The sequence below is a fragment of the Bubalus kerabau genome, chromosome X, assembly GCF_029407905.1.
Source record: "Bubalus kerabau isolate K-KA32 ecotype Philippines breed swamp buffalo chromosome X, PCC_UOA_SB_1v2, whole genome shotgun sequence".
NCBI classification, from domain to species: domain Eukaryota; kingdom Metazoa; phylum Chordata; class Mammalia; order Artiodactyla; family Bovidae; genus Bubalus; species Bubalus kerabau.
This window is the reverse complement of record NC_073647.1, coordinates 161065727-161078568: the sequence shown is the minus strand read 5'-3', so window position 1 is coordinate 161078568 and position 12842 is coordinate 161065727. Positions and strand designations below refer to the sequence as shown.

Below are 12842 nucleotides of genomic sequence, written 5' to 3'. Positions count from 1 at the left end.
ATGAAAGCAAGTACATTAAAACCAACAGCACAAAAATAAAAGTGATTCAAAGAGAATAATGTGAAGACCTGTAAGCAGACACACTGAATAGCCTGGAAGAAACAGATGAATTGCTAGAAATATACAAGCTATCGAGATCAAAGCAAAAAGAAAGTCTGTTCAAACCTCTAAGTGTTATGGAGATTAATTCAGTAATCAGAAGCCATCCGACAAGGAAAACAGGACCAAATGAATTCACCGGAGAATTCCACCAGACTGTAAAGAATTAGCACCAATAGTACTCAAACTCTTCCCCACAATTAAAAGAGGACGATATACTCCCAAACTCATCCCATCAGGCCAGCATTACCCTGGCACCAAAGCCAAAGAAAGAAACGACAAGAAACTGAGGCAAACACACTCAACAAGATACTAGCAAACTTATTTAAGTAGCACATTAAGAGGACTCTTCTACACCGTGAAGAAGGGGGATTTATTTCTGGAGTCCCGAGGATGGTTCAACATATAAAAATCAACGTGACACACCGTATTAACAAAATGAAGAACAAAACCCAAAGGATCGTCTCAACTGATGCAGAAGAAAGCATTTGGAAAAAACTCAACACCCTTTCATGATATAAACACTCAAACCAGGAATAAAAGAAAAGTACCTCAACATAATAAAAGCCATATATGAAAATTCCATAACTAACATCATACTCAATGTTAAAAGGCTGAAAGCTTTTTCTCTGCAATAAGGAACAAGAAAACAATGCTTTCTCTTGTCCCTTTTCACACAGCACTGTAAGTCCTAGCCAGAGCAACTAGGCAAGGAAGAGAAATAAAATACATCCACATCAGAAAGGAAGAAATGAAGTCATCTGTTTGCACATGAAATGATCCTAAACGTAGAAAACTCTAAAGATTCCACACATATACATAAGACCATTAGCACTGTTAACAAACTTCAGCAACACCGCAGATGACAAAAATCAACATGCAAAAGTCAGCTGTATTTCCACACATTAAACAATGAAAAATCTGAAGAACATTTAAATAAACCCACTGACACGTGCGTCAAAGAGAAATAAAAGAAGGTGAAAGACCTGTAATGCTGAAACCACAAAATACTGCTGGAAGAAAAAGAAGACACAAATAAAGGGAAAGACTTCCCAGGTTCATGGGCTGGAAGATCTGATCATCTTTACAGTGCCCACAGTACCCAAAGTGGTCTACAGATTTAGAGGAATCCATACCAAAATCCCAACAGCACTTTTTGTTGAAATACAGAAATCAATGCCAACATTTATGTGGACTCTCAGTGGAACCTGAATAGCCATACACTGTCTTGGAGAAGAAGAACAAACTTGGAGAATCTCACACGTCCAGGTTTCAAAACATATTACAAAGGTATGGTAATCAAAACAGTTTGGTGTGACATAAAGACAGACATATAAATGAATGGAATAGAATAGAGAGCCTGGAAATAACTCTTCACACATGTAACACCCAGGTGATCTTTCAACAAGGCTCCCAAGACCACTCAACGGGGAAAACGACAGTCTCTTCAACAAAGTGTGTTTTCGGAACATGGATATCCACTTGGAAAGAACAAAGCTGGACTCTTATACCATATACATAAGTTAATATAAGATGGATTAAAGGCCTAAAGGTAAGAGCTAAAACTACAAAATTCCTAAAAGACAACAGAAAGAAAGCATTAAGACATAGGATCTCTTTTTTTCTTTTTAACTCTTGGCTATGACACTAAGAACTCAAGCAAGAAATAGTCAATGGGAACATCAAACATACAGAGTTCTGGGTATCAAGGGACACACTCAACACAGTGAAGAAGCAACCTTTGAAATGGGAGGAAACATCTGCAAACCATGCAGCTGATAAGTGGGTTTGTATTCAGAATTTATTATATGAAAAATTCCCAGGACTCAACAAGAAAAAAAAAAAAATCAAACAATGGGCAAAGGACTTGAATAAACATTTCTCCAAGGAAGACACACAAATGGCCAACAGCAAGAAACAACGCTCTATGTCATTAATTATTCAAGAAATTCAAAGCCAAGAGATAATGGCTTCACACACATTAGGACGGTTCCTATCAAAAAGAGAGAAAATAACCAGAGTTGGCGAAAATGTGGAGAAACTTGAAGCCCTGTGGACTGTTGGAGGGAAAATACAATGACTCAGCCAGTATACACAATAGTCGGCGGGACCCTCGAAACACTACAAAAAGAAGCACCTTATAATTCGATAACTGTATTTCTGGGACTGTACCCCCCCCCAAAAAAAATAAATAAAAACAAGGTCCTGAAGAGGCATTTCTATACACGTGTTCACAGCAGTGGTTTTCACAGTAGCCAAGAGACAGAAGCAACCCACGTGTTTATCGACGGATGAACAGATAAGCAAAATGAGGTCCATCCACACAATGGAGTATGATTCTGTCTTCAGGGGAGAGAAGCCTGTGGCACGCTGCAACGTGTGGAATGAGAGCGCTGATGAACCTCGAGGTTGGCCACAGAAGGGCAAACACTGAGGATCTGAGCACTTGCGCTCGCTCAGGCAGCTCTGACTCTGGACCCCATGGGCTGCAGCCCGCCAGGCTCCTCTTTCCACGGGAGTCTCCAGGCAAGGACACGGCAGTGCGGTTGCTGTTTCCTTCTCCAGGAGATCGTTCCGACCCACAGACTGAACCTGTGTCTCCTGCACTGCTCGGTGGGCTGTTTAACACTAGCGCCATGTGAGATACCTAGAGTAGTTCAGATTCACAGAGACAGAAAGCAGAAGGGTAGGTCCCCGGAGCTGGAGAGAGACAGAGACAGAGGAAGGGATGGAAGTTAGGGTCTACTGGGGACACAGCTTCAACTCCACAAGGTAAAAAGTTGAGAGAGATGGATGCTGTTGCTGGTTACACAACCATCTGAACATTCTTAATGCTCAACTGGCACACTTAACAATGGGTAAGATGATAGACTTTTAGCTAAGAACTTCTGTGACATTTATTAATAGCTGTGCTTCCATCAGTAAAGCTTGTTAGCATTCCAACGTGTGCAAACGGCCCAGAAAGGCAGCTGGTGAAGGGAGTGCGTATCATGGTGCTCGTGCTCATATGCTGAGGTACGTGTGTGTGTTCACTTGTATTTCCGTGACATAATGTGTATATGTGTGACACAAGTGTGTGTGTGTGACGTGTTTGTGTGTGTGACATATGCATGTGTCTGTGTAACGTGTGTGTGACATTCTTGTGTATGTATGTGTGATGTACAGGCGTGTGTGTGTGTGTGTGTGTGTAATCAAAGAACAGCCCACATGGTTTCTTTGTAACACCAGGGAACAGTAATAGCAGGGCCCTTTCCAGGAAATTCACTAGTTTCAGGGGATATTCAATCTGCCCCTCTGGATATATGTATAAATGTAGAGAATTACACATGTTTCAAAAAATGACGACTCATGTTAAATCCATTTTGAATCCAAAATTACTGCTCTGACTGTAAACTTTTTTCTCCCTGAGCACCAGGAATTCTCAAGACTGAGTAATTCACCTTTCTTCCTAGAAGAATCTTAAAATAACACTCCATTTTTAAGCCATTTTGGTCCCTGTAACCTAGAACATTCTTGACCTTCTCACTTATAGTAAGAAATAGCAGGCAGTTCTGTTGTTCCATCTTCAGCTAACAAGCCCCAGGGGAGAAGAGTCATCTTTGCTCTCAAATGAAAACAAGTAAAGGCCACACAAACAGACATGTTAGAACTGAATTACACCTTTAACTCTTAAAATAAGGTTTTTTTAAAACTTCTTTAGGGAGATCTGGCTGCTTGCCTATCATCAACATGTTCAAGTTTGCATAGCTGCTGAAACATGAATTCTCTAACTGATTGTGAAAAGCAAAAGCCACCTATTTGAAACTCGGAAGCAATTCTCTCAGGAATGTGATCTCTAGGTCACACTGACACAAACAAAATGCAAATATTTCCGGACCTCAGGAATCCCTGAAAAGAACGTATATTAAGAAAGCTTAAAAATGACAAGCACATGATGTTGTCCTTTAGTCGCTGAGTCACACCCCACTCTTTGGTGACCCCATGGACTGTAGCCCGCCAGGCTCCTCTGTCCGTGGACTCTTCCAGGCAGGAACACCGAAGTGGGTGGCCATGCCTCCTCCGGGGGATCTTCCCCGCTTCGGGATCGAACCTGAGTCCGCTGCACTGGCGGGAGGGTTCTCTTCCACTAGGCCACCCCGGAAAGCCCACAGCACGTGCCAGCATCCTCCAACGTCTCTAATAAGTCCCTCGGAGCCTTACCAGGAAGGGCATCTTCCGAGTTCTCAGGGAACAGGAGAACGCTAGTGCGCCCCCCGGCAGGCTGAAACCTGCCGCTCAGAGCCCCAAGCGCGCTCCGGGGACCTCACCTGGCATGAGCGTGGCCGTGGGGAAGACCTCCTTCAGCTTGGCCTGGCTCACCTCCACCAGCTCCTCCGCGGACATCGGGAGCTGCAGCGTGTCTCTAATCAGCTGGGCCGCCTCCAGCGCCTTCTTGCCCATCACCAGCGACTTCACGTCCCAGCTGTACTTCTTCCCGTAGCGCCCGCAGATGTCCTCAAACACAGCCGAGTACAGCCGCTCGGTATCTGCGGAGACGAGGGGGCGGAGATACAGCGGCGTTGAGGGATGTGTTCACGGCGCGCAGAGCCCGCGTTCAGAGCAGACAGCTCTCAGGAGGGGGCCCGTGGACATAGCGGAAATGCAGGCGGGTTTGGAGGCCCAGACGGTGCCCCGGCGGCCTGCCCTCTGCTGCCCTGGAACCTTACAGGTGGGAGGGAAAGGAAGTCTCTGCGCAGCTGCGTCCAATGCCACGCTCCCGTGGACCGTGGAAAGCAGGCCCCTCTGTCCGTGGGATTCTCCAGGCAAGAATACTGGAGTGGGGGCCTCCCTGGTGGCTCAGTGGTGAAAGAATCCGCCTGCCAATGTAGGGGACATGGGTTCAATCCGCGATCTGAGAAGATCCCACCTACCTCGGAGCCACTAAAGCCCTGAGCCACCACTAACCGAGACTGGGCTCCAGAGCCCGGGAGCTGTAAGTACTGAGCCCCGTGCCGCAACTACTGAAGCCCGCGTGCTCTAGAGCCTGTGCTCGGCAGAGAGCACACGGCAGTGAGAAACCCACGCACGGCATCTACACGGAGGCCCCCCGCTCTCCGCAACTAGAGAAAAGCCTGCACGGTAACAGAGCCAGTACAGACAAAAATAAATTATTTAGATTAAAAAAAAAAAAAAAGAATACTGGAGTGGGTTGTCATTTCCTCCTCCAGGGGATCTTCCAGACCCTGGGATCGAATTTTCGTCTCCCACACTGCAGGCGGATTCTTAACCGCTGACCCAGCAGGGAAGCCCCGAAATGTCTGCGTTATGGTTCAAGCGTCTTTTCCGTTGACAGGTACGTTCTGCTGAGCCTGACCACTACTGAGACTTGGCGTCCTGATGGAGCACCCCCGAGTGTGCACACTGCAGCCTGTGTGCAGGGCCTCCACCGCGATGGACCGACCGAGTGCTCCGCGGCCCCTGCAATCACTCCCAGCGGGAGCGTGCGGACGTGGGTGCGGCTCTGAACGGAGCCCCTGCGTGAGGACAGACGCCCGCCTGCAGCTCCCAGGAGGAAGGCACAAGTCCGGTGTTCTCGGTTTCCGCCGCCCACCCGCAGTCGTGCAGCAGTAGCGGCAGGGGTTCCCTGCAAGGTAACTCGATTCTACACTTTGCGGCGAAGTGCACGGCCCCGGAGACCACCCCCAGCCACCCCAGCCCGAGGCAGCATCTCCAGGCAGCTGACCTGCCCTTCCCGGCCCGCTCTGCTCTGGTTGGTCCTCCCTGCCTGCAGCCCGCTTCCTAGGAAGGGGCGCTAGACACTTGGCCAGTGGCGGCAGGACCCAGGCTTGGACAAGGAGCAGCAGCACAGAACGGCTTTGCTTTCTCCGCTTTTCAAGGCAAAACCACGTATAGCTGCGTATCAAGTACAAACTCATCTTCAGTGCTTTAACTATCTGCTGCTAAGTCGCTTCAGTCGCGTCCGACTCCGTGCAGCCCCATAGACGGCAGCCCACGAGGCTCCCCTGTCCCTGGGCTTCTCCAGGCAAGAACACTGGAGTGGGTTGTCATTTCCTCCTCCAATGCATGAAAGTGAAAAGTGAAAGTGAAGTCGCTCAGTCTTGTCCCACTCTTACCGACCCCATGGACTGTGGCCTACCAGGCTCCCCCGTCCATGGGATTTTCCAGGCAAGAGTGCTGGAGTAGGGTGCCATTGCATTCTCCGTTTAACTATCTGGGTCCTCGCTTTCCTACCATAGGCTGGATTCGGAGAGACGGTAGGAGGGGACACCGTAAGAGACACACAACAAGCAGATCCCTTGTAGCTCAGTCAGTAAAGAATCTGCCTACAGTGCAGGAGACCCGGGTTTGATCCCTGGGTTGGGAAGATCCCCAGAAGGAAATGGCAACCCACTCAAGGATCTTTGCCTGGAAAATCTCATGGACAGAGGAGCCTGGTGGGCTGCAGTCCATGGGGTCGCAGAGTCAGACAGACTGAGCGACTAACACACTTAACTTATGAAGCAGCTCTCAGACCTCCATTCTGGTTCACACCTGACTGCTCTTGCTCAGGCATGACCCCGGGGTTGGGTGACACGTCCCTGTTTTGGTTCCCTTTCTGATACAAAGGAAGGTGAGACTTAAAGACAAGTCCTCCTGGGCTCCTTGGTGGAGGAAGCCAGTGTTTGGATCATAACCTGAGAGGCTCAGATTTGTTCCAGAAGCCCCCCTGCGTGTCATCTCCCTGAAGAAGTCCCGGCAGAGAGGGAAGGGCTGGCCCATGCCTCTGGGGGACAATGAGGAGGGGTGGCCATATCGAATGCTCGCTCACATCCCACTTCCCTCAAGACCCGGAGGGCTCTGCAGGCGTGCAGAGGCAAGGCCTGGCAGGCAAGCCTGTGTATACTTCGCTTTCTTCCTGTGAACACTTTTCTTCCAGCAGCTGGGAGAGAGACTGACAAGACACTGCAGGCACTGAGCGAGTGAGAAACTACCGCTGGGTTTGGAAAGCACGCAGAGTGCCAGGAAAAACAGCAGAGGCTGGGCAAGGAGCACCACTCGGGACTCGCAATGAGCCAAGTGCAGGAGGAAGAAACGAGCAAGAAAAACGACAAAGTCTAAAGACGGAAAAGAGCTGTATTCTTTTAAAACGCGTTACACGCTCTTCCTCTAAAGCTGGTGCTTTTCACTTAGAAGGCCTAGAACAGGGGGATTATAAATCTGCAGAAGACTCTGCAGTCACGTAACTCTTCTTCACAATTTAGATGAAAATCACGGCAAACCTTCGGTGAGATAAGCAAGGATCTCAACACATTGTCAAACACCTCCGATCCGGCAAAGAGTATACCAGCAGACGACAGCGTACAACCAATGACAGGGGCAGTGCTTTGAAGGGAAAGTTCTCCCAGAAGCTAAAATAAAAAGGAAGCAGTGCGCTTCTCTGGTGGTGGTGGCGTTCAGTCGCTCAGTCGTGTCCGACTCGTTGCAACCCCATGGACTGCAGCACGCCAGGCCTCCCTGGCCATCACCAACTCCTGGAGTTTACTCAAACTCATGCCCATTGAGTCAGTGATGCCATGCAAGCATTTCATCCTCTGCCGTCCTCTTCTCTTCCCGCCTTCAATCTTTCCCAGCACCAGGGTCTTCTCCAATGAAGTCAGTCTTCTTCCTGGTGGCTCAGTGGTAAAGCGTCCACCTGCCAATGCCAGAGAAATGGGTTGGATCCCCGGTCTGAGAGGATCCGACTCAGCCCGTGCGCTACAACTACTGAGCCTGTGCTCTGGGGCCCGTGAGCCGTGAGTACTGAGCCCACATGCGCCCCCACCACGGAAGCCCAAGGTCCCCAGAGCCTGCGCTCTGCAACAAGAGACAGGAGAAACCTGAGCACCACAGCTAGAGAGCAGCCCGTGTTCACCATGACTACAGAAGAAGAGCCCACGGAGCAAGGAAGACCCAGCACAGCCAGAACTAAACAAGATCATTTAAAAATAAACGTAAAAAAATAATTCAAAGGAAGGAGCGCACAGCAGCCGTGCCCAACCGTCCCATGCACGCACGGCCTCCAAAGCTCCGGGCTCTGCACCTTGCTCCTGGGTTATTTTTCATGGGAAGCTTGCACATGGTCTGCAACGAGCCACAGCCACACAGGGTGCTCCCCTCCGCCAGTGTGCTAAAAAAGTACCGCGCATACACCTGAGCCTCAGTCCTGGGGGCGGCAAGGAGAGACGACACTCAGGCAGCAGGTGAACGGGTCAGGTGGGCAGAGACAGGAGGGCACTGGATGCGGGTGCGAACCCAGCCCAGAGGCCCGTGTTTTCCTCGAGAGCTGCAGGCTGGGCCCCCAGGTGCTGGGATGTGCACTGACCTTTAGGGTCCCCTAGCTGTTACCACAAAAGGCCTCAGCACTCCTGATCTCCTCTCCACTTTGTCTGGGGCTGAGGTTCCACTGCACGGTACTGAGTCCAGCTGATCACAGAGGACGTATTTACACGTGTTTACCCCAGCCTCTGAGGACGGCATCAGCGTGTGTTTTGCCCTATGAAGACGGGAAGGAGGGAGGGCAGTCCCCGCTTATAATTCAGCTGGACGACCGGGACTTGCATTGTTTTAGAGCAAAGCAGAGGCTCAGTGACCAGTGTGCAGGGTAAGACCTGCTTCCTCTGCACACCCCGTCTTCCTCTCCGAACCACACCTGGAGGAAGCAGGCATGTCCTCGGCCTCCCTCCCCGACCTGGGGTTTCTGTCAGGGGGGTGCGGGCCACGGGGAGCAGCCTCTGCCCGCAGGCCGGGGTGCTCCCGAGGACTCAGGTGGGGGGCGGCGGGTGCTCTGGGGCCGGCGGCCTGGGTTGGAGGCCTGCTCTGTGGCTGGCCAGCAGCTGGGAGCTGGGGACCCGTGCTCAGGGCCGAGCTGGGCCTCGGCTAACCTCTCTGTCCGCTGGGGGTGCGAGAACAAGGATACGCCTACTAGGCGTCTGTGTCACCTGAGTGGGGAATCTGTGCCGAGCCTGGAGCCCTGAGCAAAGCGCCGGCACCAGCGTCACGGCTGGAGCCCCTAGGGCAGGAGGCAGGGGCTCCCAGAAGGAGGTTAGGCATCCTCTGGGAGTTAACAGGAAGGCAGTTAGGGATCCGCTGTGAGTTAACAGGAGGGCGACAGCAAGGAGATCCCACCAGTCCATCCTAAAGGAAATCAGTCCTGAATACTCATTGAAAGGACTGAGGCTAAAGCTCCAATATTTTGGCCACCTGATGCGAAGAGCTGACTCATTGGAAAAGACCCTGATGCTGGGAAAGATTGAAGGTGGGAGGAGAAGGGGATGACAGAGGATGAGATGGTTGGATGGCATCACCGACTAGGTGGACATAAGTTTGAGCAAGCTCCGGGAGTTGGAGATGGACAGGGAGGCCTGGCGTGCTGCGGTCCAGGGGGTCACAAAGAATGGGACACGACTGAGAGACTGAACTGAACTGTGAGTTAAGAGGAAGGCAGTTACGGATCATCTGGGAATTAACAGGGGGGAGATTAGGGATCATCTATGAATTAAGTGGAAGGCAATTAGAATCATCTGTGAGTTAAGAGGAAGGCAGTTAGGGATTCTCTGTGAGTTCACAGGAGGGTGGTTAGGGATCCTCTGTGAGTTCACAGGAGGGTGGTTAGGGATCCTCTGTGAGTTAACAGGAGGGTGATTAGGGATCCTCTGTGAATTAAGAGGAGGGCCGTTAGCGATCCTCTGTGTGTTAAGAGGCAGTAACAAGTTCTGCTTTCTCCCTGTCGACCACAGCTCACACACGGCTCCTTCGATGGCAAGGGCCATATGATCTGAGAAGTTAAGAGTTCCTTGTTCCAAATGTTCCATTAAAAAAAAAAAAAAGGCAATACCCATTGGGAATCCATTCACAAAAGTTTCTATCACATGTTCCCAGCACATCAGACTAGCTCCACAAATATGTGTTAACAAACTGCCTGACCCAGTACCGGCACAGAATGCCCTGTGCCCAACCCCGTAATCCATGTCTCCTTGCAGCCACCTGACCCTCCACAAGCCAACCCTCGCATGTTCCCACTCGCTGGTAGGACCCCACTCCCTAGCTAGCTACGTTCACCTCCCCACCAGGTAATAAATACACAGAGGTGTATTGGGCACCTGTTCCGTGAGACCCACTGAAACAACATATGAGACACAAACATCCTTGCAAGCTTAAATACATAACTCAGAGATTGCAGTCAAAGGCTTTCATGTACTCAATGAAGCAAGAAGTAGATGTGTTTCTGGAATTCTCTTGCTTTCTCTATGACCCAATGGATGCTGGCGATTTGATCTCTGGTTCCTCTGCCTTTTCTAAATCCAGCTTCTACATCCGAATGGCTTCACTGACTCAGTGGACATGAGTCTAAGCAAACTCTGGGAGATGGTGAAGGACAAGGGAGCCTGGCATGCTGCAGTCCGTGGGGTCGCAGAGAGTCGGACACAACTGAGCGACTAACTGAACAGCAACGGCGACTGCAACTGGAAAGCTCCCTGGTGTTTGTTGACCAAAAGAAAAGGGAACAGTCAGCTGGGAAGGTAGAAGAAGCTTTGCAGAACGAGTGACTGAAACGGCAGCATGTACATCAGAGTTTTTCTCCAGTGAGACCCAATGGCACGTGGCCCTTTGCTGACCCCAAGGCCCCGGGAGCTCAGGGAGGGCCTCCCAGACCTTGGAGTAGTGGCCGACGGTGTGTCAGACGCCGCAGAGAGAGGGGCCCGGAGTTCTGGGGAGCAGAGAGAAAAGAGCACAGTCACGGAGGCTGCCTCCACCAGACAGCGCTCACGGCCTCGCCTGGGACACTCTGGCATTCCCTCCCGGGGCTGCCAGCTCCGAGAGTCTTCTGCGCACATGCAAGAGACGGGAGAAGCGTGTCTAGTCCGTGCAGTTTAACCTTTACAGACGCGCTTGCCTGCAAGAGCCAGCAGCTTCCTTGTGTTTAGGAATGTAAGAGACCTTAAATGAGTAGTTAACAAGCGTGAAATGATGAGTCCCGGTAATATTTGCTTCAAATTAGGAGCTTGCTTGCTCTCAGAGTTTTTAAGAACAAGTATTTCAGGGTGTGATGGACTGTTTCTTGTGGCTGAAAGCTAGCCAGTTTCCAACTGCAAAGGAGTAACAATAAACACAACTTTTAAATGAAGATTGGTAATGATTTAACCAAGTGATCTTTTCTCAAGTGAAAGTTTTGATTAGCATTTAGTACTGTTCAGTGGAACTATCAACCACCTCCTCTAACAGATGTGGGTATGAGTCAAGAATTATTTTCTTTTTTTCTCTCATAATCCATAATAAAGTTGAAGAAAACCCATCAGCACGTCATTTCGTAGGGGGCCACACCGGGTCCAAGGACAGCGGCTGGGCACGAGGGTGGAGGACTCAGGAATGGTGCCGTCCTTACACTTGGGGCTGCTGAAAAGGACTGGGCCCCCGTGGCAGGCTCAGGTGTGGGCTCTGATCACCAACGTACACACCAAAGCATGTTCAGAAGGTACAATGGAAGAACATGTTCAGAGTACGTGACCCCCCAACCATGCAGCCCACAAAGAACAGCAACAGGCCATGAACTGACAGTCAGCGGTTCTCCAGAAAGGCCCCTCAGAAGGCCAGGAGAGCACTACTAGACTCAGCTTGTGGTTTTTGTATCTATTTCTCTGCTTAGTTCAGTCAAGTCGCTCAGTTGTGTCCGACTCCTCGCGTCCCCATAGACTGCAGCACGCCAGGCCTCCCTGTCCATCACCAACTCCCAGAGTCTACTCAAACTCAGGTCCATCGAGGCGGTGAAGCTCAGTCAACAGTATTTTCTATACTTGAATAGAACTTATCAGACCAAAATTTTAACCCAAAGGTGGCATTTAACCCAAGAATCATAGTAAATTTTTACTGTATCTTTTGTTTTGGAAAAGATCAAGCAAGATTTGCAAACACTTGAGTATGCAGTGTGTTTTACACACTTGATTCATTACCCGATCACCAATGCAACTATTTCCTTGGCAATCTTTCTAAATTATGCACAGTTACTTTAAAATGAGCTGATAGATGGTGATGTGATAACAATTTCCCCCGCCCCCCTCCATCCTTGAAGTGATGGTTTATAATCAGGGTGCTTTTGCCCTTAGGGGACTTAAAAGACAAGATAAATGCGTTGTTTGTTTGTGGATCATTTTTTTAATCTGATTTAAAAGACAACTGCATAAAATTATAATTAGAAATCTCTGCTGATGGGCACAGAACATATGTAAAGATGTAATACACAACATGTATAAAGATGGAACCTTTAGGACAATAACACCACAAACAAAGGAGGGTAGGAAAGGAGATACACAGCAGCCACGTTTTTGTATACTATTTAAATTACACTGGTATTAATGCAAACTAGATGGTATAAGTTGGTAACTGTAATACACAGAGCAACCACTAAGGAAATAACTTAAAAACAAAAAAAGGTCAGAGAAATAAAACCCTTAAAATGTACACCAGAAAATACATAGTTACCATAAAAGAAGCCAGCGATGGAGGAAAGGGGAATGGAGGAAAGGGGAGGGAAAGGAAAAGACACAGATCTGTTTCTTTTTTGTATTCCACAGATACATGGAAACATATAGGATTTGTCTTTCTGTGATTTACCTTCTACGTCCACCCATGTTGTTGCAAAGGGCCATATTTCAAACAAATATAAAGCAGAAACAGACACACAGTTCAGAGAACTATTTCTACCCCAGGGGAGAGGGGTGGGGGAGACA

General features: G+C 49.4%; 1 protein-coding gene across 3 annotated transcripts in view; it reads right to left on the bottom strand.

The window, feature by feature from the left end:
• PUDP (pseudouridine 5'-phosphatase) overlaps nt 1-12842 on the bottom strand; it is a 64598-nt gene that overhangs the window by 30129 nt on the left and 21627 nt on the right. For all 3 annotated transcript variants that reach the window (XM_055563019.1, XM_055563021.1, XM_055563018.1), the window contains exon 2: nt 4407-4625. In XM_055563019.1, the coding sequence (XP_055418994.1) occupies nt 4407-4625 (219 nt within the window). The remainder of the gene's footprint in view (nt 1-4406; nt 4626-12842) is intronic.